Source organism: Corylus avellana, chromosome 1, assembly GCF_965113065.1.
Source record: "Corylus avellana chromosome 1, dhCorAvel1.hap1.2, whole genome shotgun sequence".
NCBI lineage: Eukaryota > Viridiplantae > Streptophyta > Magnoliopsida > Fagales > Betulaceae > Corylus > Corylus avellana.
In genome coordinates, this window is record NC_142490.1 from 4,853,678 (window position 1) to 4,879,783 (window position 26,106).

General features: G+C 35.8%; 6 protein-coding genes across 6 annotated transcripts; 4 read left to right on the top strand and 2 right to left on the bottom strand.

Moving 5' to 3' along the window:
• The first annotated feature begins 1,670 nt into the window (after positions 1-1,670).
• Positions 1,671-3,353, top strand: LOC132168609 (uncharacterized). Its single transcript, XM_088516165.1, has 2 exons — positions 1,671-2,242; positions 2,393-3,353. Exons 1-2 carry the CDS (start codon positions 1,677-1,679, stop codon positions 3,351-3,353), a joined length of 1,527 nt encoding a protein of 508 aa, XP_088372291.1. The 5' UTR covers positions 1,671-1,676.
• A 1,441-nt stretch (positions 3,354-4,794) lies between these two features.
• On the top strand, positions 4,795-7,550 carry LOC148587884 (uncharacterized). Its single transcript, XM_088516196.1, has 2 exons — positions 4,795-5,032; positions 6,068-7,550. The coding sequence occupies exons 1-2, from the start codon at positions 4,833-4,835 to the stop codon at positions 7,548-7,550; spliced, it is 1,683 nt and encodes a 560-aa protein (XP_088372322.1). The 5' UTR covers positions 4,795-4,832.
• Positions 7,551-10,516: 2,966 nt separating this feature from the next.
• On the top strand, positions 10,517-12,302 carry LOC148587885 (uncharacterized). The gene has a single exon (XM_088519364.1). It carries the CDS (start codon positions 10,663-10,665, stop codon positions 12,202-12,204), a length of 1,542 nt encoding a protein of 513 aa, XP_088375490.1. The 5' UTR covers positions 10,517-10,662; the 3' UTR covers positions 12,205-12,302.
• Positions 12,303-15,488: 3,186 nt separating this feature from the next.
• On the top strand, positions 15,489-17,668 carry LOC132171714 (uncharacterized). The gene is made up of 2 exons (XM_088511197.1): positions 15,489-15,621; positions 15,772-17,668. The coding sequence occupies exon 2, from the start codon at positions 15,916-15,918 to the stop codon at positions 17,557-17,559; it is 1,644 nt and encodes a 547-aa protein (XP_088367323.1). The 5' UTR covers positions 15,489-15,621; positions 15,772-15,915; the 3' UTR covers positions 17,560-17,668.
• A 1,265-nt stretch (positions 17,669-18,933) lies between these two features.
• On the bottom strand, positions 18,934-21,307 carry LOC132170784 (peptidoglycan-binding LysM domain-containing protein). The gene is made up of 2 exons (XM_059581887.2): positions 20,919-21,307; positions 18,934-19,593 (listed from the first exon to the last, which is right to left on the bottom strand). The coding sequence occupies exons 1-2, from the start codon at positions 21,213-21,215 to the stop codon at positions 19,219-19,221; spliced, it is 672 nt and encodes a 223-aa protein (XP_059437870.2). The 5' UTR covers positions 21,216-21,307; the 3' UTR covers positions 18,934-19,218.
• A 615-nt stretch (positions 21,308-21,922) lies between these two features.
• AXR4 (alpha/beta-Hydrolases superfamily protein) lies at positions 21,923-25,963 on the bottom strand. The gene is made up of 2 exons (XM_059580030.2): positions 24,582-25,963; positions 21,923-22,421 (listed from the first exon to the last, which is right to left on the bottom strand). The coding sequence occupies exons 1-2, from the start codon at positions 25,776-25,778 to the stop codon at positions 22,167-22,169; spliced, it is 1,452 nt and encodes a 483-aa protein (XP_059436013.2). The 5' UTR covers positions 25,779-25,963; the 3' UTR covers positions 21,923-22,166.
• Positions 25,964-26,106: the final 143 nt, after the last annotated feature.

Genomic DNA, 26,106 nt, shown 5'->3' on the forward strand with positions numbered 1-26,106 from the left:
TATCTTTAATTTTTTTAAAGGTATTGAACGAAGTTCTCCAACCAAACTATATATTTATTACATGCACAATAGTTTTTTTTTTTTTTTTACTAGACCTCCAAATGGACTTTCAAACTTTAAATTATAACTATGTCCCCCAACCGTAAGATTGCATAGCGGGGTTGGGTGAGAAAGGTTTTCTTGAGGCTTATGCGGTGGCAAAAAAGACCACATTTAGTTACTCTTCGATTGAAAAAAAAATAAAAATAAAAATTCTGAGCCACCCTTTTCCACCAATGGGATTTATTTATTTATTTTTTCAAATATATGAGTATTTTTGTCTTATATATATATATATTTTGTTGACCTTGGAAGGACATTGACAACTTTTTTATTTTTTAATTTGGGAGACATTATTGCAACTTAAAATTTGGGAGGATATTATTAATTGGGTGGTAGTTTGAATGAAATATATGAACTTTTTTGAATTTAATACCAAATGTGAAACCATCTCTACCCCTAGGGGGTCCATGCCCTCCCAATTTTTTATTTTTTAAAAAAAACACTACAAATTTGAAAATTTCTTCTAAATTTTATGTATTTTTATTAAAATGGTCTCTTCAAAATTAATTTTTTACCTTCAAAAAAAATTAAATTTTTTTCATTTTCTCCCCCTCTCATAAAATTTTATGGGAATGCTAGGTTTTTCAAATTTTTCTTAAAAAATTTGGTTCCCAAATGATGTATCTATTGTTTTAGTCAATAAATACATAAGATAATGAAATAGTGACACATCACTTGAGACTCAAACTTTAGAAATTAAAAAAAAAAAATGAAAACTCATAACATCATGTCGGTTGATATTATTGGCTAAACTTCAATATAATTGGCTCTTAATTATGGTGATGCCGACAATATATATGAGGTCGATCCCAAGTAAAGAATGTGCACAAATGAAGAAAAGGATAAAGAAAAGAGAAAAAAATAAAGGAGCATAACATATATATATATATATATAAAAGAGGGGGAATAAAGGAAGAGAATAAATGTTGTTATACAAAAAGAAAAGCAGGAAAGAATGAGTAGAGGCAAAGAAAGGATCTCAATTAAGTTGTTTATAAACCCACCTCTTTCATAGTTTCTGAAGCACAAATAAATTTGTATTTTCTTATATATAGCAAAGGGGTGAAAGGTGTTTGTGATCATTCAATTTCAATTTATCCAACAAGCTTGAAGCTCTATAGCAGTGAAAGGTACTACACTCTCATTTCCTTTTCTTGGTTATGCTGTTGCTATTATTTTTTGTAGTGATATCGACCATCTTGCTCTACTCGCCTATTTTCAGTTGTATTATTATGTTCTATACCGACATTAATTTTTTGCTAGTATGATGTTGTAATAATTAAGGGTTTTTTGCCCTTATTGCATATATACATATAAAAGTGAACAACAAAGTAAAATTTTTTTTAAAAAAAAATAAAAAATTAAAGAGGCGGATATTTTCTACTATCCATTATCCAACCAGACTGGATGGAACTAGAGGGGACAATTTTAAATTAGGAAATAGGGAATACAACTTTCTTAATTTAAGATAAACAAATTAAGTCATTAATCACAAAAAAATAAAAATTATATCCTTATCACTAATTAAAGAGTTCCCTTGTACATAAATACTTGAGTGTCATAAAGAGGGAGAGATGGAGCTTCAACATTTCAGTCACGAGCATCCGTTGATCTTCAATGAAGAGCTAAATAAGGATTACGAGAGATTTAATTGCCATGGGTGCACAAAACAAATGCTGGGTCCGAATTACATTTGCAAAGAGTGCTATTGGTTCATCCTTCATAAATCATGTGCAGAACTACCCCGCGAGTTTGAACACCCGTTGCACCCCAAATATCCCCTTCTTCTCAGTTATAAGATGTACCAGGAGAAGGAAAGCAAATGTGACGGTTGCAATAGAGAAAATTTGTGGGGCTTCATTTACCAATGCTCTCATCGCTGTAATTTTAGCCTTGAAAGTAAATGTGCTTCTCTACCGCTAACTGTCCAAGCTGAAATTCATCATCAGCACCCATTGACCCTCGTGCGGAAGTCTCTCTCTTTCACTTGCGACGCCTGTGGGGAAGAAGGCAAAAGCATGTTTTACTTATGTGCTACATGCCCATTCTTTGTCCACCGAGAATGTACTTCCTACCCATCGCTTGTCAAACATATTCGTCACAGACACCATCTTCACCTCACCAATTCCCTTAAGCAGCCTCAGCTCAATCAATCCGACCATCAACTTTGCCTACTTTGTGTTAAAAAGGTGAACACAAACTACATGGTTTATTATTGCTCAGCTTGTGATTTTGTTACCCATCTTCATTGTGCTGCAAATATAAATATGAAAGGGCTACAGTGGGAGTGTATTGAATCAACAAGTATGAAATGCGAAGATCCGGGGCTTGATGAATCCATTGATTCCTTACTATATGCTGTCAAGAAATCCAAACTGGGAGAGGACAAAGTTGAAATAGCCGTGGAAATCAAACATTTTAGTCATGAGCATGACTTAAGGCTTATTGATGAGCAACTTGAGAATAACGAAAAATGTGACGGGTGTATGTCGCCTATTTACCCTCCGTTTTATACTTGTACTCCATGCAGATTCTTTCTTCACAAATCTTGTGTTAAATTACCCACGAAAAAGTCACACCCACTTCATCGACACCCCCTCGTTCTCCTCCCTGAGCCACATGATGTTGGTAAGTATTTTTGTTGCAATGCTTGTTGGCGCTATTGTAATGGCTTCATCTATCACTGTGACAAATGCAACTTCAACCTTGATGTCAAGTGTAGTTCGATGCCTGACATCTTTAAGCATGAAGGTCATGAGCACCGACTTATTCTCTACAGCAGCGGAACAAATTATGAAAAATGCAGTTCTTGTTATTCTGGAGGAAAAATCTTTCGTTGCGCTCATTGTGAATTTACTCTAGATTTCAAATGCGCTACACTACCGCGTACCATAAAATACAAACTGTACGAACAACCGTTCATACTTTGTTATAAAGGTGAAGATGATTATGATGGTGAGTATTATTGCGATATTTGTGAAGAACCACGAGATCCAAAACATTGGTTCTACTATTGTGGAGATATCGATTTTCCTGCTCATCCAAAATGCATTCTTGGGGAAAATCCATTAATTAAGTTTGGGAAGACTTATAAGTTTGACAAGCACGAACATCGCCTTGCTTTTGTTGACAAGAGCAGCAAGGGCGTCCATCCTACATGTAATAAATGTGGTGATCCTTGCAATGGTTGGACTTTTGAATGTGTCAAATGTAATTTCAATCTTCACTATTATGAGTTGTGCTTAACATAATTGGTGTTTCAGTTTTCATAGCCGGTGCCAATTGTAGTTTTTGGTTGATCTCTGAAAATATACAAGGAAAATTGTTTGATTATTATTCAGAAGTTTCTTTTGAGTATCATTATTTAATAATTAACTCTTTTTCTTATCATATTTTATTTTATTGTATGGGTTTGATTTTTATAGTTGAATTAGAAAAGGGAGAAGAACAAAGTGGAAAGAATATTAAATGTGAAAGCCCAAATTAAATGCATATATATAGAGAGGAAAGCTTTGCGTACGTACGTTAATATGTTAAGAACTACTTTTGTGAATTTTCCATCCGAATGATGACTTGGCAACTATGCATGGTCATGAGTTGATTCCTGTAAATTAAACAAAATGCGATTCTCGGGAAAAAAAAAAACACGTTTCCTAATTGTTTAGCTATTTTATATATTATTAAAATGCACTTGAAAAATTATTAAAATGCACAATTGATCAACATCCATCATAAACCATTTTGGCCTATTAATTAGCTAGAAGCCTAGAATCACTCATTTGAAAAACAAAGTCTATTTAATTAATAAAACACATAATTAAGTATTGCCTATATATTAGATTACAAAAGCACCAATTAATTTATTTACATTCTACTGCGTACATCTTATTGTTTGCGTCAAATCAAAACATGATCAATTTCAATTGATTCAATTTGTTTGAGAGGAATTGCACGGCACGAAATGTTTGAGAGGACAATGGTGTGATCGATCTGGGAGCTTGAAGCCATAGCAAAGTTCATAATGATTCTTTGAATTGTTTATTAATTCAAAAGAGTACGTTTCAAGATGCTTGGAAATGCTATTGATTTGGAACTCCTTGCTAATCTTTTTTTTTTTAATTTAAAAAGGAAAAAACTCATTGGAGCATCTATATCGAGCTCTTCAAATAAAAGTTAAATTTGAAGAACCACTTTTAAAATAAACTAAATATCAAACTCTCTACATCTTCTTCTACTTTAATTAAATATTATTATTTTTCTTCTTTTTTATTCTTGGCAGATGAGAGAGAAGGAAAATATATATATATATATATATATATATATATATATATATTAAAAAACTAAATAATTTTTACTTTTTGGCACTTAGTATTTAGATAGTTTTGTTAATCAAAGTTAAATTTAAAATAAAATAGAAAGCTTGTTAAATAACTTTTTTATAAATTTTTTAAAATTTTTAAAGAAAAGTCAAATTTAAAGATCTCTTTGATGCTTTATGAAGACCCTCCCACGTCATTCCAGCTCCACCAATTACCTTCTGACGCGTCTTTTGAATTAATTTGAAATTTCATCACTATCCAATGCAATGGCCATTACTCTTTTCCCCACACTCTTCTCCTCTTCCTCACACGAACCCTTTCTCCTTCTCACATGAATTCCTTCTCGCAGCTTATGGGTTTCCTTTTTTTTTTTCCGTTCTTTTTTCTCGTTTTAGAAATTTCGAGCGGTAGATGGGGAGGCCGATGGAGCTTCTACATTTCATCCACAGGCATCCGTTGATCTTCAATGAAGAGGTAAACAAGAATCATGAAAAATTACTCTGCGATGGCTGCGAAAATCGAATTTGGGGTCCTAATTACATTTGCAAAAAGTGCTCCTGGTTCATTCTTCACAAATCCTGTGCACAACTGCCCCGCCAGTTGGAGCATCCGTTGCACCTCAATCCCCTTCGTCTCATCCATGCGTATTCCTGGAAGAGGCAAATCAAATGTGAATTATCTATTGAATTTATAAGAGAATATAAGAAAATTATTGACCCCAGCATATTAAAATATATATATTTTTTTTAAAAAAATGACTTGATTCAAAATGCAATGACTTCAAAATTTCCAATAAATTGAGTCATATTCTACTCGCCTACCAACGCGTCCACCTGCAAATAAAATAATGGGGAGCTTCAATAATTAGGCGAGTAAAGTTGGTTACGTCTTGGCCATCTTTTGTCGCCATACTTTTGCCTTTTAGCATTTGAATACTCAGGTTAGGTACAATTTTTAATCTTACACTTATCGGAAGGGAACTGGGGTTGAACTTGGGAGCTCCATTAACCTCTGAAGCGAAAATCAGATTTGTTCAAACTTAATTAAAAAGAGTGCAAATTCATGTGAGTATTAATTACTTGACGCCTTCTTTTATGTGATTTGAGTATCATTTCTTTTATTGTTTGTTTAGACGTTGAATTGTGATGCATTTAATTTGGTTTTTTTTGGTGATGAGTAGTTTTGAAGATGATTGTGTGGTTTTGTTGCAGAGTACGGTTGAAGGCTGCACTCTGTGAGAGTAAGTGCGAACATTAATTTGGATCACTCGATCTTTTTCCAACAATTAAGCTCAAACTCTGCAAAATACATCCATCTGGATCCGTCTTCATATTTCAGGTATTTTTGCATTTTAAACCAATAATCCTTCCAGTCAACACCACAAAACAAATATCCTTATCACTAATTAAAGAGTTTCCTTTTACAAAACTAGAGAGTGAGATGGAGAGAGAGAGGGAGCTTCCACATTTCCTCCACAAGCATCCGTTGATCTTCAATGAAGAGCTAAACAAGGATCTTCTTAGAACATTACCTTGCGATGCGTGCTTTAAACAAATATGGGGTCCTAATTACAGTTGCAGCAAAGAGTGTTCCTTGTTCATCCTTCACAAATCATGTGCACAACTGCCCCTCGAGTTGAAGCACTTGTTGCACCCCAAACATCCCCTTCTTCTCATCCATTCGTATTCCTGGGAGAGGGAAATCAAATGCGAAGGTTGCAATAGAGAGGAGGTTCTACAGGGCTTGATTTACCATTGTTGTCACTGTAACTTTTGGCTTGAAAGTAAATGCGCTTCTCTACCGCTCACCATCCAAGCTGAAATTCATGAACACCCGTTGACCCTCGTGCGGAGATCTATCTCTTTCACTTGCGATGTATGTGGGAAAGAAGGCAAAGGTATGTTTTACTTGTGTGCTATCTGCCCATTCTTTGTTCACCTACAATGTTCTTCCTGCCCATTGCTTGTCAAACATATTCGTCACAGCCACCCTCTTCACCTCACCAATTCCCTTCAGCCTCTGCTCAATCAATCTGAGTCACCTGACCATCGACTTTGCCTACTATGTGTTAAAATGGTGAATACAAACTATATGGTTTATTATTGCTCAACTTGTGATTTCGTTACCCATCCTAATTGTGGTGCAAATGAGCTACTACGGGATGAAACATTTGTGCCGGAATCTAAAGATACAGAGCCCATTGAATCAACAAGTACGCTAAAATGCGAAGATCCATACGTTGTCAAGAAATCCAAACTGGGAGAGGACAAAGTTGAAATACCCGTGGAAATCAAACATTTTTGTGATGAGCATGACTTAAAGCTTATTAATGAGCAGTTTGATAGTGATGAAAAATGTGATGGGTGTGTGTGGCCTATCTACCCTCCGTTTTATACTTGTACTCCATGCAAATTCTTTCTCCACAAATCTTGTGTTGAATTACCTAGAAAAAAGTCACACCCACTTCATCGGCATCCCCTCGTTCTCTTCTCCAAGGCACCTTATCTTCTTAAGAGGTTTTATTGCGATGCTTGTAGGCGCAAATGTAATGGCTTCGTCTACCATTGTGACAAATGCGACTTCGACCTTGATGTCCATTGTAGTTTGATATCTGATATCCTTAACTATGAAGGTCATGAGCACCGACTTATTCTCTACTGCGCATCAAATTCTGAAAAGTGCAGTTCTTGTGATTTTGAAGGACAAATCTTTCGTTGTGCTCATTGTGAATTTACTTTGGATTTCAAATGCACTACATTGCCGCTTACCACAAAATACAGTCCGTACAAACAATCGTTCGCACTTTGTTATAAAGTTGAAGATGATTATGATGATGATGAGTATTATTGCGATATTTGTGAAGAACCACGAGATCCAAAACATTGGTTCTACTATTGTCGAGATCTCGATTTTCCTGCTCATTTCGATTGCGTTCTTGGGAAACATCCATTAATGAAGTTTGGGAGGACTTATAAGTTTGACACGCACGAACATCCCCTCACTTTTGTTGACAATGGCAAGGGCATCCATCCTCCATGTAATAATTGTGGTGATTCTTGCAATGATTGGACTTTTAAATGTGTAAAATGTAATTTCAATCTTCACCATCTTCGGTGGTGCTTACTATGATTGGTGTTTTGGTCTTTGTAGCCGGTGTCAATTGTAATTTCTAGTTGGTGTCCAAAAATCTACGACAAAAATTGTTGGATTATTAATCAAAAAGTATCTTTCTAGTGTCATTATTAAATAATTAACTCTTTTTCTTACCATTTTTATTTTATTGTTCGTGTTTGATTTTTATAGTTGAATTAAAAAATGGAGAAGATCAAATTGGAAAGGATAAATGTTAAAGCCCAGAAAGCTTTGCATTAATTCAAGAAGATATTATACCTTGTTGCTTCAAAAAAGAAGAAGAAAAAACAGTTTCCTTGTTGCTACCCAGCTTTCACAAGGACTAGTAACTTATGCATGTTACCAACCCCTCCCTTGAATCTTGATGAGTCACTCAGGAAAAACAAAAAACAAAAAACAAAAAAACACTCTCCTTAGAGTACATGCGATTATGTTAAGAATGTTTGTTTTCCATCCAAATGACTTGGCGATTATAGTAAGTTATGAGTTGAGTACATGCGAATATGTTATGAATTTTTGTTGGGTGTAAAAATATATTACATGATACGAATTTCTTTCATTAAAAAACAATAAATAAAAATAAAAATATGCTAAAATAACATTTCACAATAATTGATGGAGTCCGTTGAAAACATGCACTGTATACGTGTTTAAATTTGAATGAGAGATTTTATAAAAGTTGAATGAAATTCATTGTTTATTAATTTTATTATTTTTTTGGCTACTGATTCTTTGAATTGTTTATTAATTCAAATGGGTGGGTTTTCAGGATGCTTGGAAATGCTATATATCTACTATGACATGACTTAAAAGCTTCAAACAGAAATTCATAGCTTTACAGAGGTGCCTCAATAAAGTCTTTGACAATACTTCTATTTATAACAAATTATAAGATATTAGATATACATTTGGTTTTGAAATTTCAATCGTAACAAAATTAAATCAAACTAACAAACTTAAATCAAAGATAAGATATTATCTAATATTTCATTTGAGTTGGTCTTCAGCTTTATCTCTACTTGTTTTATCTTGTGTATTCAAAACTGAGGAAATTATTCCAATAGTCATGTGTACCTCCATTAAAAAAATGAACAGAGCCTAGACAAAAGTACTATATTAGCATTTTGGTTTACAAAATTTACCATCTGTGACAGTTTTTTAAACCGAATTAGCCATTTGGTTCAAAATCTTTTTACAAAAAGAAAAGATATAGAAATATGCTAATATTACAAACAAATTTTACAAATTGATGTGTCACAATATAATTGAGTTTCTCAAAATTTAAATTTATCTAATTTTCAATCATATTGTTACCACGTGAGTTAGCTTTATACATTAGTTAGACCATAACCATAACAGATCCCCCCTAGTATTTTGGTTTAAAAAGAAAGGAAAAGTTCATATACTCCCTCAAACTACCACTCAATTGACAATGTCTCCCCAAATTTTCTGAAATTCCAAACGGTGACCAATTTTTTTTTTTTTTAAAAAAAATCCTTTTATAAGAAAAAAAAATTGAAAATTTTCGTTTTTTTTTTTAATTTTTGTTTTATATATTTTTTTTTAAAAAATAAAAATTTACGTTTTAAAAAAAATACTACATAAAAAAAATGTTTTTTTTTTAAATAAAAATTTCAGTTAAAAAAATTAAAAAATTTCATTTCATTTTTTAAAAAAATATTATTTTTAAATGCGTATTTGTAAAATAAGTCTCTGAGTCAACCCCCCAAAAATTTTCAAAACGCACCGTTTTACCTCATTAAAATATTAATTTAATTTAACAAAAAATATTAAAAAAATAATAATTTGTTTTTTTTTTTAAAAGGATAGGTGTGGCCGAACCAGCCCATAGGGGGTGGCCAGCCACCCCATTTTGCTTGGGGGTGGTTCGGCCAACCCCATACGGCCATTCTGGGGGTGGCCGAACCACCCCTAGGCAAAATGGGGTGGCCGACCACCCCCTATGGGGTGGTTTGGCCACCCTTGTCCTTTTTTATTTATTTTTTATTTTTAGATTTATTTTAAAATTAAATTAATAAAAAATTAATATTTTAATGAGGTGAAACAATGTGTTTTGAATTTGACTAACTACTGTTAAAAATTTTTGAGCAGAGATTTTATTGTCATTTCTATTGACCCAATGAGTAAATTTTCGAAAAAAAAAAAAAAAACTTAGGGATTTAAAAATTTTGGAGGGTTGACTCAGGGACTTATTATACAAATACCATTTTTAAATTGAAAATTTTCGTTTTTTTTTAAATCAATTTGTTTATGAATTTATAGGGGTATTTTTGTCTTATTGAGAAATCTATAGGGACATTTTTATCTTATTGCTAGTCATGGGGGGACATTGACAATATTTTGGTAGTTTTGGAGGGACATTGTTACAATTGAAAGTTTGGGGGGACATTATCAATTGGGTGGTAGTTTGAAGGGGTATGTGAACTTTACCACAGAAAAAAAAAAAAGAGGGTCCACACCTTTTTTTTTTTTTTTTTTTTTTAAGAGTAATGATGTGGAAGAGTAATGGCCGTATCCCATAAACTTGACACATTTTAGGGGATTGAGATCCTCGGCAATAGTGGGAGAATTGCACAAGGGGTGGTCGAGCCACCTCCAACTAGCCTTTGGAGTGGCTTCAGCCACCTCCTATGGGGAAAATGGGTGGCCGAACTATTCCATATATTTTTAATAATTTATTTTATTTTTTATTATTTTATTTTATATTTATTTTTTAAAAAAATAATAATATTTTATTATTTTATATTTAACACGTAACAAATTGGTGGCGGTTAAATGAAAATGGGTCACTAGGATTTTTTTTAAAAAAAAAGAAAAATGGTGTACAATTCTCCACTATTGCGGGGATCTCAATCCCACTTTAGAACATCAAAGAATTCCCTTTACCTTCTGTCGCCTCTTTTGAATTCATCTAAAAATTTCACTACCCAATGCAATGTCCAATACTCTTTTCCCCAGACTCTTCTTCTCTTCCTCAAACGAACCCGTTTTTTCCTTCTCACGTGAATTCCTTCTCGCACCTTCTGGGTTTCCTCTTCCTCCTTTCCTTTTTCTCGTTTTTTAGAAATTCCGTGTATCAGATAGGGAGATGGAGAGGCAGATGGAGCTTCAACATTTCATCCACAGGCATCCGTTGATCTTCAATGAAGAGGTTAAAAAGGATCATGAAAAATTACTTTGCGATGGCTGCGAAAATCAAATATGGGGTCCAAATTACAGTTGCAAAGAGTGTTCCTGGTTCATCCTTCACAAATCATGTGCACAACTGCCCCACCAGTTGGAGCACCCGCTGCACCCGAAACATCCCCTTCTTCTCATCCATGCGTATTCCTGGGAGAGGGAAATCAAGTGCGACGGTTGCAATACAGAGGTTCTATGGGGCTTCATTTACCATTGTTCTCACTGTAATTTTAGCCTTGAAAGTAAATGCGCTTCTCTACCGCTCACCGTCCAAGCTGAAATTCATGAACACCCATTGACTCTGGTGCGGAGATCTAACTCTTTCACTTGCGACGCCTGTGGGAAACAAGGCAAAGGTATGTTTTACTTGTGTGCTATCTGCCCATTCTTGGTTCACCTACATTGTTCTTCCCACCCTCTGAACCTCGCCAATCCCCTTCAAGATACGGTTCCCATCGAATCAACTAGTATGCTAAAATGCGAAGATCTGGGGCTCAATGAATCCATTGATTCATTGACATATGTTGTCAAGAAATCCAAGCTGGGAGAGGACAAAGTTGAAATACCCGTGGAAATCAAACATTTCAGTCATGACCATGACTTGAAGCTTGTTGATGAGCAGCTTGAGACACAAGAAGAATGTGACGGATGTATGTGGCCTATCGACCCTCCGTTTTATGCTTGTACTCAATGCAAATTCTTTCTTCACAAATATTGTGTTGAATTGCCCAGAAAAAAGTCACACCCACTTCATTGGCACCCCCTCACTCTCCTTCCAAAGCCACCATATGTTCCTTCTTTTTGTTGCTATGCTTGTGGGCGTGATTGTAATGGCTTCGTCTACCGTTGTGAGAAATGCAACTTCGACCTAGATGTCCATTGTAGTTTGATATCTGACAAATTTGTCCATGAAAGTCATCCTCACCGCCGACTTGTTCTCTCCGCTGGTAAGTGCAGTTGTTGTGATTCTGTTGGACATATCATTCGTTGCGCTAAATGCGAATTTAATCTGGATTTCAAATGCGCTACACTACCTCCTACCGTAAGATACGATCCATACAAAGATGAAGATCCATTCGAAGTAACGTTCATACTTTGTTTTGAATTTGAAGATGATTATCATGAAGAATATGAATATTATTGTGATTTTTGTGGAAAAAACCGACTTCCAAATCGTTGGTTTTACTATTATCCGGATGACACATTAGCTGCTCATCCTGATTGCATTCTTGGGAAATATCCATATATCAAGTTTGGGAAGACTTATACGTTTGACATACACGAACATCCTCTCACTTTTGTTGACAAGAGCAAGGACGAGGACCCCCATCCTCCATGTGATAAATGTGGTGATTCTTGCCATGATAAGACTTTTGAATGTGTCAAATGTAATTTCAATCTTCACCACCGTTGCTTGGTCAAATATGTTCCCCCATATGAGAACGAATAGTAGTAGGAACTGTCTTAAAACTTCTATTATCCATTTTCTGTTTGATTATTAATCAGAATTATCTTTTCAGTGTTGTTATTGAATTATTAACTCTTTTTCTTACCTCTTTTACTGTTTGGGTTTGATTTTCATAGTTAAATTTGAGAATAGTTGAAGCTAACAAGTTTAGTTTTTCGTTTCACTGGGAACCTTAGTTGAGTGGTGTTAATTGAAGGGAATGAGTTTTGGTGCTACAATTATGGAAAGATGATTTGTGTGTGTGTGTGTGTGTGAAGTGATTGTTGAAATTTTTCTTTTTTGCTGTCAAATGTTAACTTTTCATAAATATCAGTTAGAATTATTGGGTTGGCTGCAGTTTGCAATTTGCAGAAAGCCCTCTATGGGCTTAAGCAGACCCCTCATGCATGGTATTCTCGTTTGAGTTCAAGATTATTTGAGATGTAATTCATTGGTTCCAAGTTAGATTCACCGATATTTCTCCTTTTTTTTTCTGGCAATCTACAAGTGTATGTTGATGATTTCATCATCACAAGCTCTACAGCCATGTAAATTGATAACCTGCTGAAGGAACTCTACTCTGATTTTGCAATTAAGGATATGTAGGTCATTTGCATTTCTTTTTAGGGGTTGAAGCTACATGGAAAAATGGTGATCTTTATCTTACTCAATAATGATACATTACTGATCTCTTGAAGCGCACGAACATGGCTCTTGCTCAGCCTATCACTTCACCCATGTCTTCATCCTCTGTTCTTATACCGCGGCAGTTTGCATGATGGGATCATTGAGTACTTGGCTTCCTACTGGAATCAAAATACAATCTTATACTTTGATAACATTGGTTCAACTCATCTCACATTGAATCCCATTTTTCATGCTCGAATTAAGCACATAGTAATCGATTATCATTTTGTCCAAGATAGAGTTGCAGTCAGGGCACTCGATGTACGTTTTCTGTCTAGCTAGTATATTAGCTTGCTGATGTTCTCACAAAGCCTCTTGTGTCTCAACGGCTTCCATTCTTAAAATCCAACCTCAACGTTTGTTCCTCAACCTCGAATTCGAGGGGGCGTATTGGATTAGAAGAGGATAACAAGAAGCTCGAGGATCACAACAAGCTCAACAACTCAGTCAAGGATAATATATTAGCAATTTTATAATTGATCAATCTTAGCCAAAATTGCATGACTTGTAATCTTTACAACTTTTCATTCTCAAGCTACAGATGATTACAATTCTCAGCTTATATTTAATTTACAATTGTCAATAACTTGTCATAATTGAACCTACAATTGTAGTTGATTTCATCATTGAAAAGGTACTCAACTCTAGGGAGTAAAAAATAAAGTTGTTAAACCACATAGAATAAAAAAGTATTTAACCTTTTATAATAATATAAATTATATTGTTACTAGTATAAAATTACAAATAGAACAATAAAACTTGATTTGTCAAATGAACTATTTTGAATTTACTTTAATCTTTATAATATGATTATCTAACACTTTCAACTTGCACAATGATAAAATATTTTATAAAATTGGGATAAAATATTTAGAGACTTTTCCTCTTCTTAATATTTAATTTTTTCTATTTTATTTTCGACCTTGGACTTCAATAGTTGGGCTCCAATCATAAATGCTAAATGTTGTGTGTGAACAGAAACCACCCATGTCTCACGCCAAAAAAAAAAGAAAAAAAAAAAAAGGGGGTAAACATTTAACCGTCTCAAATTACCATCTCAATGACAATTTACCCTCCAAACTATCAATTACGATAATGTACCCCCCAAACTACCAAAATAATGACAATGTACCCCCCAATGCTAGCAAAATGACGAAATTACCCCTATATAATTTTCAATAAGACAAAAATACCCTTAAAATTTTAAAAAAATAAATAAATTTTAGTTTTTTTGTTTTTATTTTAATAAGGGTAATTTCGTCACTTTAAAAAAATTAGGGGTATGTTGTCATTGGTTTGGTAGTTTAGGGGATAAATTGTCGCAATTGGTAGTTTGAGGAGTAAATTGTCATTGAGATAATAGTTTGAGAGTGTTAAATAGCATTTACCAAAAAAAAAAAAACAAAAATCTCATATCTTATGCAATGACGACCCAATTTGGCTCCAAATTCGTTATTCGTCGGCATCAGCCTTCTTTTCTCGAGTTGTTTTATTAGTGTATCCACGCATGACTTGGCTTTTATTTTGGTTGGCAGCCACATTTATTTTTTCTCCAAGTCTTCGTGCTTTTCGAAGTCGACCACCTATAGAGACCACTCACCAAATTGGTCCCAGCCCTTGAATTCTCTCAAATCACTCAATATATATATAATTTAATTGTTATAGGAAAAAATAAATGAAGCTATTCGTATATAAATAGAGTAGCAAAAAGTAGTGCGATTTTCGAAATTTAGAAAAAATCAAACGTAAACCTTTGTGAATTACCTAACAAACATCTACCCTATAGTTTCCATCCTTCCCTTAAATATAGAAAAACAATTCCAAAAAATCACTTTGCATTAGCTTTCATATAGGTTTCCTAAATCTTTGGTATGTTTCTAAATTGCTTCCCTAATCATTATTTTAACACAAATTTTCTCTTTCCTCTCTTTACTTTTCATTAGAGATTTTGTTAGAATTTTATAAAAAATGTGAATATAAGAACATTCTTAGGAGCCTCACTATGCTATTTTTTTATTTTTTATTTTTTGCTATTTTAGTGAGCCAAATCACTAAAAATCATTAAAAAAAAAAAAAACTCTTAAGTCGTCTCAGCAAAATAGTGATTTTGGTTTGGTGAATGATACTATTCACTCACAAAATGAATAAAAAATAATAAAAATTTCTCTCCCTTCCTATTCTTTGAAAAAAGGTTTTTTTAAAAAAGAACAAACAAATATTTGAAAAATAATATTTAAATGAAATAGTAAAAATTGATTGTTAAAATAGTGAGGATGATGGAAATAATTTAAAAAATGAGTATAGTTAAACTAGAAAAATATATATTTTTTATTATTTTAGTGAATAAAATTTGGTAAGACGGTTAATAATGCTCTAAGTAACAAACTTATATATTGTGAAGAAAACATATTTAATTAATAAAAAAGATAATATATATATATGAAGTGTATTTAAATATTTTTTTAAAAAAGTAATTTAATTCAAAATGAAGAAAGAAAGGGATTGTAATGAATTCCAATAAATTGAGAAAAATGTAAGACGATATTTCATATTCGGCTCTCAACGACCCACGTGTCCACCTGCAAATGAAAAAGAATAATGGGAGCTTCATTATTCAATATTCGCCTACAATTTTTGATCTTACAAAGATCCGAAGGGGGGGTGGGTTTGAAGTTATTGGCATGGGAGCTTTAAGATTTCTTCTTCTGAAGCGAAAACAGATTTGTTGTAGCTGTGAGTAATTACTATTACTTGACGCCTGCTTTTATGTGATTTGAGTATCATTTCTTTTATTGTTTGTTTAGAGGTTGAATTGTGATGCATTTAATTTGGTTATTTTTGGTGATGAGTAGTTTTGAAGATGATTGTGTGGTTTTGTTGTAGATCGAGTATGGTTGAAGGCTGCACTATGTGAGACTAATTAAGTGCGCAAAAACAGCTGGGATTAATCGGAACATTAATTTGGATCACTCGATCGTTTTCCAACAATTAAGCTCAAACCTTCCAAATACAGAAATACAGAGGGATATGGAGATGGAGAGAGAGGGGGAGCTTCCACTTGATTTCCTCCACTGGCATCCGTTGATCTTCAATGAAGAGCTAAATAAAGATCGTCCTGTAAGTAGATGCATTGGGTGCAGAGAACTAATATGGGGTCCTAATTACAGGTGCGAAAAGTGCAGGTTCAACCTTCACAAATCATGTGCAGAACTGCCCCGCATGTTGGAACACCCGTTGCACCCCAAACATCCCCTTCTTCTCACCCATGGATATATCTTGAATGGGGAATTCAAGTGCGAAGGTTGCAATAGAGAAGAGAATCTATGGGACTTGATTTACCATTGTTCTCGCTGTAATTTTAGCCTTGAAACTAAATGTGCTTTTCTACCGCTAACTGTCCAAGCTGAAATTCATCATCAACACCCATTGACCCTCGTGCGGAAGTCTATCTCTTTCACTTGCGACGCCTGTGGGGAAGAAGGCAAAGGTATGTTTTACTTATGTGCTATCTGCCCATTCTTGGTCCACCTTGAATGTTCTTCCTGCCCATTGCTTGTCAAACATATCCGTCACGCCCACCCTCTTCACCTCACCAATTCCCTTCAACAGCCTCAACTCAATCATTCTGACCATCGACTTTGCCTACTCTGTGTTAAGAAGGTGAACACAAACTACATGGTTTATTGTTGCTCAACTTGTGATTTCGTTACCCATCTTCATTGCGGTGCAAATGAGCTACTGTGGGATAAATCTAAAGATACAGAGCCCATTGAAGATCCATATGTTGTCAAGAAATCCAAACTGGGAGAGGACAAAGTTGAAATAGCCATGGAAATCAAACATTTTAGTCATGAGCATGACTTACAGCTTATTGATGAGCAACTTGAGAATGACGAAAAATGTGACGGGTGTATGTGGCCTATCTACCCTCCGTTTTATACATGTAGTCCATGCAGATTCTTTTTTCACAAATCTTGTGTTGAATTACCTAGAAAAAGTTCACACCCACTTCATGGACACCCCCTCATTCTCCTTCCCAAGGCACCTTATGGTGGTGGGTGTTTTAGTTGCAATGCTTGTCAGCGCAAGTGTAATGGCTTCGTCTACCATTGTGACAAATGCCAGTTTGACCTTGATGTCCAGTGTAGTTTGATGCCTGACATCTTTAAACATGAAGGTCATGAGCACCAACTTATTCTCGACAGCGCATCAAATTATGAAGAATGTAGTTCTTGTGATTCTAAAGGAATAGTCTTTCGTTGTGCTCATTGTGTATTTTCTCTAAATTTCAAATGCGCCACACTACCGCGTACCACAAAATATAGACCGCACGAACAACTGTTCACACTTTGTTATAAAGGTGAAGATGATTGTGATGATGAGTATTATTGTGATATTTGTGAAGAACCACGAAATCCAAAATATTGGTTCTACTATTGTGGAGATCTCGAATTTCCTGCTCATCCCGATTGCATTCTTGGGGAAAAACCATTAACCAAGTTTGGGAGGACTTATATGTTTGACACGCACGAACATCGCCTCACTTTTGTTGACAAGAGCAAGGGTGTCCATCCTCCATGTAATAAATGTGGTCATTTATGCAATGACTGGACTTTTGAATGTGTCAAATGTAATTTCAATCTTCACCGATACCCGCAATGCTTAACATGATTGGTGTTTCACTCTTCATAGCTGGTGCCTATTGTAGTTTTTGGTTGATCTCTTAAAATCTTCAAGGAAAATTGTTTGATTATTAATCAGAAATATCTTTTCGGTGTCATTATTTAAGAATTAACTCTTTTTCTTGCCATTTTTATTTTATTGTTTGGGTTTGATTGTTATAGTTGAATTAGAAAAAGGGAGAAGATCAAAGTGGAAAGAGTAAATGTGAAAGCCCAAATGCATAGAAAAGCTTTGCGTTAATTAAAGACGATAGTATACCTTGTTGCTTCAAAAAAGAAGAAGAAAAAGATATTTGAGGGAAAAAAACAGTTTCCTTGATGCTACCCAGCTTCCACAAGGACTAGTAACTTATGTTACCTATTTTATTATCTTGCAGGAATTACCAAGTACCCCTCCCTTGATGACTTTCTCAGAAAAACAAAAAAAAAAAAAACACTCTCCCTTGAGTACATGCGAATATGTTAAGAATGCTTGTGAATTTTCCATCCGAATGAGTTGGCTGGCGAGTATGGTAAGTTATTTCCTGTAAAACAAAATGTGATTCTCGGAAAAGAATTGCTACCGTAAGGGAAGAGAACAAACTCATTTAAGCTTTTGATTTGCAAAATATTGATACATTTTCCTCAATTGTTCAACGACATAACAGAAAAGAAAACAATAGGCTTTTTTTCTGATTGGGACAGACAAGCGAGACAAAGTTAGCTAAGAAAGTGAAATACAAATAATTTTCTTTCATTTCCCCAATTTTCTCTAGATTTACAATTTAAAAACACAAAGGGAGTTAATAACATCAAGCCTCGTTAAATTACCGTTTTTCTTAAAAGCTTAAACTTTATAGAAATAAATAAATTTGATCATTTAATCAATACTTTAACAATCTTCTTTACGTGTGAATTCAAACTTCCTTTTAATATGTGAGACACTGAGACCAAACACGTGGAATATTTAATTTAAATGAGGGGCGAATTAATAGAATTAGGATTCAAACTCATGACCGCTAAATCTGATACCATTGATCTGTTTCATAGCTTAAGTTATCTGTAATTTATACAATCACTAGTCTACACATGTACATCCACTTATACAATTATAAATACAATCACTAGTCTACACATTCAGTAGGCAGAATCATACACAAAACAAGTATCATTATAAGACAAAATCTCATATTTTGTTACTTATGTTTAGTTAACCCAAATGGTTTGAATGAATTTCGATGAAACATTTCCTAACCCAAAAAAACAAAATTATCAATTTTATAATTAATCAAACTTAGTCAAAATTTTATGACTCATAATTGGTTCATCCAGGTGAGGCTGAACTTTAGATGCAATTTAGACATTAACTTTTCATTCTCATAGATGATCACAATTCTCAGTTTATATTTAATTTACAACACTCATTAACTTGTCACAATTGAACCACGCACTTCCTGCAATTGCAGTTGATTACATCATCGAAAGAGTATCCATGACAAAATGAAGAAAACTCGATTCCCCTGTGCTTTGAAGAGGACAGATTCATAGTAGTAAACTCTTTCTAACGAAAAGATAAAGAACATAAACAAGTTTAAGAAGAGCAATATTCATCATGTCTTGGGCCAATCTTCACTGTTTATTATGTACTTCCAAGTCCTTATTTGAGAAACTAGGCCAAGCCCTCCTGCCTCTCCCACCTAAGGTCCTCGGAAAATTCAGAGAGAGCAGCCCGAGGATCACCATTTGAAATAGACAAGTAATATTGGGCAGTCCCATCATCAACTTGCATGCTTCTCTTCAACGAGTCAACAATCTTCCTCTTCCCTTCTTCAGAAGTCATCTTCTTCAGCAAATGGCTGGACTTTCTATCAGGACCACCTTCAAGATACAAGACTGCCACTTCCCTTTTTGCATAGCCATCTAGCTCAATGTAGCATGTCCCATCTACAAGAATGTCAGGATTGCTTATAGGGATTAACAACCTCTCCCTTGAGTATATGCCATGGTCACTCATCATGTTGTTCAATCGTTTTATCTCCATAACCTGCTAACAAAAACAAGAACGTCAATAAACTTTGAAGAGAAAACTAACTTGTATATGCTTTACAGACAAAAGGGTTACAAAAAAGTTTTACAATCCTAAGTGAATAGCCAGAAGAACAAGTTTCCACAAAGGGAAAGGATCAAAGAGTTGGAATAGATGAACATGTGTCTGGGCAGTCTGTCCAAGTCAGCAACTAGTTCTACAATTGGTATTTGTCCACGAAATGTTATCTCATATGGAAATGCTCATGTGGCAACAGCTAGTCTAGTGCAAAGCTTTGACACCAATCTTTCAATAAAAATGATTACATATATCCATAATTCGACTCATCATGTTTTCAACCATTTCTCCATCAAACAACTGGTGAATGCTTCCCCCTGCCCACCATCTTCTTCTAGCCTCTTATGATGGTGACAACACAGGCGTGCAAACTACATAAACAAGAACCACTACATGGTAGATTTATGAGTTGAAAGCTAAAACCTCATGCAGAGGGAGCGATGTCTCGCAAGAGACTAGCAATCACCAACTAAAAACTAAAATTTCCTACTTGCAAGCATGTCATAATTATTTTAGATGAGTCAATTTGCAGATTGCGAATCACCAGCGCAGCATATTGAAACATATCGAATGACTTTTTGAATTTCCTCATGGAAAATACTGACATCACAACATGCCATTCAATGCTAAGCAGATACAAGCTTCTTTCTCGTCTTTCTCCACCTATTTTTCCTGTCTTTCTCCCACGTTTTGGAGCTCCTACTTTGCTTTCCAACACCCAAACAGAAACAACAAGCCCTTTCAGCAATTAAACAACAGGAAAAGAAAGTGGGAAACTTGTATATGAACATGGTGATCACATGGCTTTACAGCACCTAGTGCCTATAATGCCAACGAAACAATCACAATCCTGATAAAACTTGCACTCATAATAATCTATCACATGACATTCCAGAATGCTCAGACCAAATATTCGACATTGGAACTTGAATTTCTCTTCATTTTGGGGCTTTACAAACAAACAGAAAAAATACACTCTACCAGATAATTTCGCTTACTTGAAACATTGTCTCTCGAGAGGACCATGAAAAGGAGACAGCAATACAATTCTATAATTTCTTTGTGTTTCCTCAATTTTCTCAGAAACCAAACAAAGCGTGTAAACATTTTTTTTTCTCCTTATTATTTACTTGCTGACAATTTTGAAGCATAATCATATTTAACCACCATAACTAGGACACTAGAGAGACAACACAACAGAAAATAAAAGAAAAGGTTAATTTTGTTGTCTTTTCTCGGCAACAAAACAGTAGTCAAATCCATACCTGAACAGAGTACTTGACAGCGAGACTAGCAAGGCTGTCCCCCCTCACAAGGTGATGCGAAATGGCGAACTTGCCGATCCCGCTGTCCCTCCAGAAGCTCCCAGAGACCGGCTTTCCGACGACGTGCTTCAGCTTCCAAGGCGCCTTGAAGGAAATGGCGACGAGCTCATGGTCGGAGGCGACGGAGTTCCAGAGTCGGCACACGCAAGTCGCCCGAGCGACATCGGGGACGGAAAGCTTCTGGAGGATGAGGCGGAGGGTGTCACGGCACGTGAGCGCCCATGACTGGGAGTCCATCGGGGAGATCAGATCACCACCGTCGCTGCGGATTTGGAGGATTTGGTGAGAGATTGGAATTTGGAGGAGAGACTCGCATTTTGGTGGACGGCCTTGCGAGTAATTTGTTTTTTTTATTTTTTTTATTTCTCAGGTTGGACTGGTTGTTAGACAAGAGTTCCCGTACGTAGGATTAGGAACAGGATAGAGCCCCTTTTTAGTCATTTCGTGTTTTTAGCTAAAATGATTAATCAAACCACCCAAAAAAACCTACTCCGTTGGATTATGCAAACAAAATGCAAAATGTATTTTTGTCTTTCCCTCTCTCTCTTTCTTCAAGATTTTTCATATCTCTTTTCATTTCTTTTTCTCTCAAAAGAAAGAAAGAAAAGAAAAAAAAAAAAAAAAAGCACATTTGAAAATATATGACTATAAGGTAAAATGACGGTTTGAAAAATATGACTATTAGAGAAATAATTGTTTGAAAAAATATGATCATTTGAAAAAAGGGTTAAGTTATATAAAAATAAAATAAATAATTGAATGTATGATACGATGGCTATTAGATAATCGGATGTAATGAGGCATTCAAAATTTCATAATTTCAAGAATAGATTAGAAGAGCCTCTTAACTGGTTAGTTGAAATTCTTCAAAGAGAATTCCTGTGTACGATCGTTGTTTTTCTTCATAAAATTCTATTATCCTTTGTAAAAAAGAGAGAACGACATAAAGAAAATGAGTGGTTTAGTTAAATTCAGCTCGCCTTAACATTCAGATTACAACTTTACAGCTTCAAAAGTTCAAAACAATCTACAAGATTTCAAGCTCCTTCAGTGGAGGTTTCTTGCACAACAAAACATAAGCAATACCAAGTATCAATGGCATTATAAGGAAAATCCCATGACCAAGATCTAACATCTAACTCTAGTGCAATCACTGCCTGAAGTTGTAAAGACGGAAAGGCGTCAACTTCACCATGCATGACCAAGCCCGTAAGCATCCATGTAACCGGCACCATGAGCATGAGCATGAGCATGACTATCATGGTGGTGGTCATGGCCATCATGACCATGATGATGGTGATGGTGATGATCACTGCTTTTTGCTTCATCCAACATCTTCTGAATATGCTCTGGGATAACCTCTTCCTCAACTTTTCTGACTGACTTGGGTAATGAGGACACAAACTGAACAATACTTTCAGCCAGCTCATCAGCTGCATCCTCCTAAAGATCATCAAAACAAAGAGCTTACTGGGATTTCAAATGGCAACAGAAACATTACAATAATAATAGCAAGACATTGAAAATGAGTACTGCAGCGAACCATATGTCATAATCTTCACTCTACAGGTTACACACAACTCTCAATTCAATCACAGAGAATGAAAATACTCCAAAAAATTATAGAATCCCAAGAGTAGAAAATATGCTGATAAATCAGACAATAGAAAAAGATAAAGAAAGCAGGAACGCGAGCCAGCCCGTTTCTTAAGTTACTACGGTGAGCAACAGCATTACTTGAGTTTCAATTTATGATTCACAAACCGCCTTATAAGAAACCACGGGCAACAATTAACTTATTAAAAATTTCAACATTCAGTACTTATCAACATTTTTTAAATGATCATCACAGAATAAGCTTTATTTCAGCAGATTTCAAATCATACTTTATCTTTCCGGTGATGAGCCTAAATCACCCTGCAATACTCCAAATCATTAACTGGCATTCTCAGGTATCCATGACCTAAACAGCCAAGCAGCCTCTATGTGAATCACTTCCAGAAAAAATACAAAGTTGTCATGAGCTGGCAGCTAGCTATATCCAAGGTAATGCATGGCTTCTTTCCAAGCTCATGCATCTGTCTAAGTTGTCGAAGATTAATGAAATAAATTTTTTGAGAACACCGTGCCCCCCCCCCCCCCCCCCCCCCCCCCCCCCCACCCACACCCACCCACCCACCCAAAAAGAAAAAGCACCTGGGGGGTGAGAATTCTAGTTTCTGAGAATTCCTTTTCAATAAATTTGAGAAAAACTTCCCTTTTCTGTTTTACTTAATTCTTATGTCCTAAATCTTGCAAAACTGTGTTCTTGCACAGAGAACTGTTGCTGCCTAAAGAAGAATAGATCCAGTTTCTTGGTTTATCCTAAATTCACGGCCGAATTTTGCTTAGGGATGGATTCTAATAAGCCTTGTAATTGCTATTTAGAAATGGTATCATAAGAGCCATAACAGGAACCTACTAAAGTATGAGTAATGGCATTAAAGTTTGATGTTTGAGTTTCCTATGCATGCTGCCAGAACTAAGGAAAACCCGTTGGATTTGATTTCTTCTCTTAGAAGACATATATATGGTTTAAACAACATGATTACATGATTTCCTAAACATTTGACATAATCATAACATGAATGACTAGTGGAGTGTGTTGTGTTGCATCGTGGAGGCCAAATAGCAAAATTTGGTTTCTGCAGAAAATTCTGCAGCACCGCAATCACCAAGAAAGGTGGTTGTAGTTCCGAAAAGATGTTTTGCAACAGAGTGCCCATAGAATAAACCCTCTTTGAGTTGGCTTTCCAATGGTCCAAACCATGCATCATTGGACACATGTAGGGCTTACAGCAGAGTAATATTCGCTGACATGTTGCTGGAATTACAGCATGCACACACACAAACACATTAGTTGAACCTTGAGGACTTAAAGCCTATCTTTTTGGCCCGAGACTAGACCTGTTTAAGAGAACTTAAGGTGACTTAAAAAAGACTAGATGTAAGTGATGTTGGGAGCTACACCCTGAAGAGCAAGGGAATAAGCTCATGTTGCATGATCCATGTGTAGTAAATTGAACATACGTGCATAGTGTGAACATTCAAGAAAAGAATCGAACTTGAAATATGAAAATAAGTGTCTTAAAGAAGAAAAATCAGATTTGCCACTTAGTGTGGGAGCAATGTTTAGGAGGATCAAAAAATGGAAAAGAATAAATGATATATGAAAGTGTTAACAGCCAATAATTGTTCGTAAATGTTTGCTTAGGTTGCTAAGTGAAGTGTGTTGAATTCTTCAAGCTAAGGATAGAGGTAATTAGATATGATCGTACCTTTGCTTTTTTTCAAATTGTCAATGCAGTGTTTTTCTTAAAACTGTTTTTAAGGTATATGATATAATGTTAGCCTTTATTTGGTAGTCCTTTTATGCATCCAACATTATGTGTTTGAAAACAGGTTAAATGAACATGATTGATGAATATTTTATGTGCATGTTTCCGCTATGTAATGAATATCTCATAAATACGTTACGATGTTTGATGAAAAGTGAATGAAAAGAAAGAAAGGAAACACACACACACACACACAATAGAGTCCCTAGAGATGCAGAATCGTTACCTGAGGCCACCGCCCACCAGAATGCATGACAAGAGCTGCCTGAGGAAGTGCATCCGCTACACGGCGTCCCTCTTCACTCCACTCTTTGGACCAACCACCAGACCAGAGCACTTGCATTGGCGTATCTTTTAACCCATCCGAACCACCCCACTCGGCTATATCAAAGCTGTGATTCATCTTCCTTCCCATACCCACAACCGCTCTCCTGCCATCCCTCCCCCTCAAAAGAACCCTATGTGTCTCGGCATCCAAAACACCAATCCCCCTTGAACAACACAAGTTAATCAACCTTCTATACAAAAACGAAACCCCCAACACAACCTCACTAACCACCGGAATTTCCAAAACCCACAAAGGCAATGCCCCAAACCCTCTAGAATCAGTATCAATAAGCGTCACACTCCTCACTAGCCCCGGATTCTCCAAAATCCAATTCGCGCCGAACCCCAAACCCGAATCGTGCAACACCAAATGCACAGGAGCCAATCCCATTGTCTCCACCACTTGCCCCAACACCCTCCCAATCTCCTCAGGACCCAATTCAATTGGTCTAACAACCTTCCTCTTCGAAACCCGGTTCCCAATTTCCTCATAAGGAATCTGCCCGGTCTCAATCACCTTATCAAACGCCCAAAACAAACCCTTTTCTTGAATTTCATCATACACATCCAAAAGCCCCCCTAACACCCCATTCCCTCCCTCAACGACCTGTTCCACCGACTTATCAGAAAACCCATTTCCTGGTAAATCAATAGCAACCACATGAACCCCTTTTGAACCTAAACCTCTAATAACTTCACGAAAAGAGTAAGAACTAAGACCCAGACCATGAACTAATACAACATTTTCAGACACCACTGGACCGTGTTCTATAGTGAAAACCTCAATGGGTGCTTGGTTGGGGCTCGTTTGGACCTTGACAATGCGGCCCTTCGAGTAGTGCTGGCGAAGATTATTGGGTAGGCTCAAAAACCAAGACTTGGGGTCTTGATGAGGGGTAAGATAAGAGACGGAAATGTAGAGGAATGTGATGAGGGCGACTAAGAGGGTGAAGTAGAACCAAAAAGTAAAGGGGTTTGGAGATGGGGATTTGGAGGTGGGTTGTGAAATGGGTTCGTCGGCTTTGGGTGGTCGAATTTTGGAGTGCGATTGCTTGGGAGATTGAGGCTGGTCTTCCTCTTCGGTTATGATCGCCATTGATGGGGTTTTGGAGGTTTGATAGCAATTACCAGGATTAGATGGCAGTCGTGGCCGTTGCCGATTGGACGAGGCTGGTGATACAGTGATCTTGAGCTGCTGGCAGTGGCCGAGACTTCTTGTTCGATGCCACAAATTACCCAAATGAAACCCAGCTCGTACGCAGATTTCAGTCTACTCCATTAAAACGAGAACAAAAAATTAAAAAAAAAGCCTCCCTCTCAACTCTTAAGACCGTGTTGACACTTGTTACAGCGCAAGCGTCGCCTGTAAAAGCAAAAGTAGCTTCGACTGTAATATTCTTTTTGGGAAAAGTGGAAAACAAATT

Excerpts from the sequence above, each read along its gene's own strand:
- LOC132168609 (XM_088516165.1), top strand. The coding sequence starts at position 1,677 with ATGGAGCTTCAACATTTCAGTCACGAGCATCCGTTGATCTTCAATGAA. Across the intron at positions 2,243-2,392 it reads ACCAATTCCCTTAAGCAGCC|TATTGAATCAACAAGTATGA; the intron begins TCAGCTCAATCA and ends ACAGTGGGAGTG.
- LOC148587884 (XM_088516196.1), top strand. The coding sequence starts at position 4,833 with ATGGGGAGGCCGATGGAGCTTCTACATTTCATCCACAGGCATCCGTTG. Across the intron at positions 5,033-6,067 it reads CCCCGCCAGTTGGAGCATCC|GTTGCACCCCAAACATCCCC; the intron begins GTTGCACCTCAA and ends GTTGAAGCACTT.
- LOC148587885 (XM_088519364.1), top strand. The coding sequence starts at position 10,663 with ATGGAGAGGCAGATGGAGCTTCAACATTTCATCCACAGGCATCCGTTG.
- LOC132171714 (XM_088511197.1), top strand. The coding sequence starts at position 15,916 with ATGGAGATGGAGAGAGAGGGGGAGCTTCCACTTGATTTCCTCCACTGG.
- LOC132170784 (XM_059581887.2), bottom strand. The coding sequence starts at position 21,215 with ATGGACTCCCAGTCATGGGCGCTCACGTGCCGTGACACCCTCCGCCTC. Across the intron at positions 19,594-20,918 it reads CTGTCAAGTACTCTGTTCAG|GTTATGGAGATAAAACGATT; the intron begins GTATGGATTTGA and ends TTTTGTTAGCAG.
- AXR4 (XM_059580030.2), bottom strand. The coding sequence starts at position 25,778 with ATGGCGATCATAACCGAAGAGGAAGACCAGCCTCAATCTCCCAAGCAA. Across the intron at positions 22,422-24,581 it reads CTGGTGGGCGGTGGCCTCAG|GAGGATGCAGCTGATGAGCT; the intron begins GTAACGATTCTG and ends GATGATCTTTAG.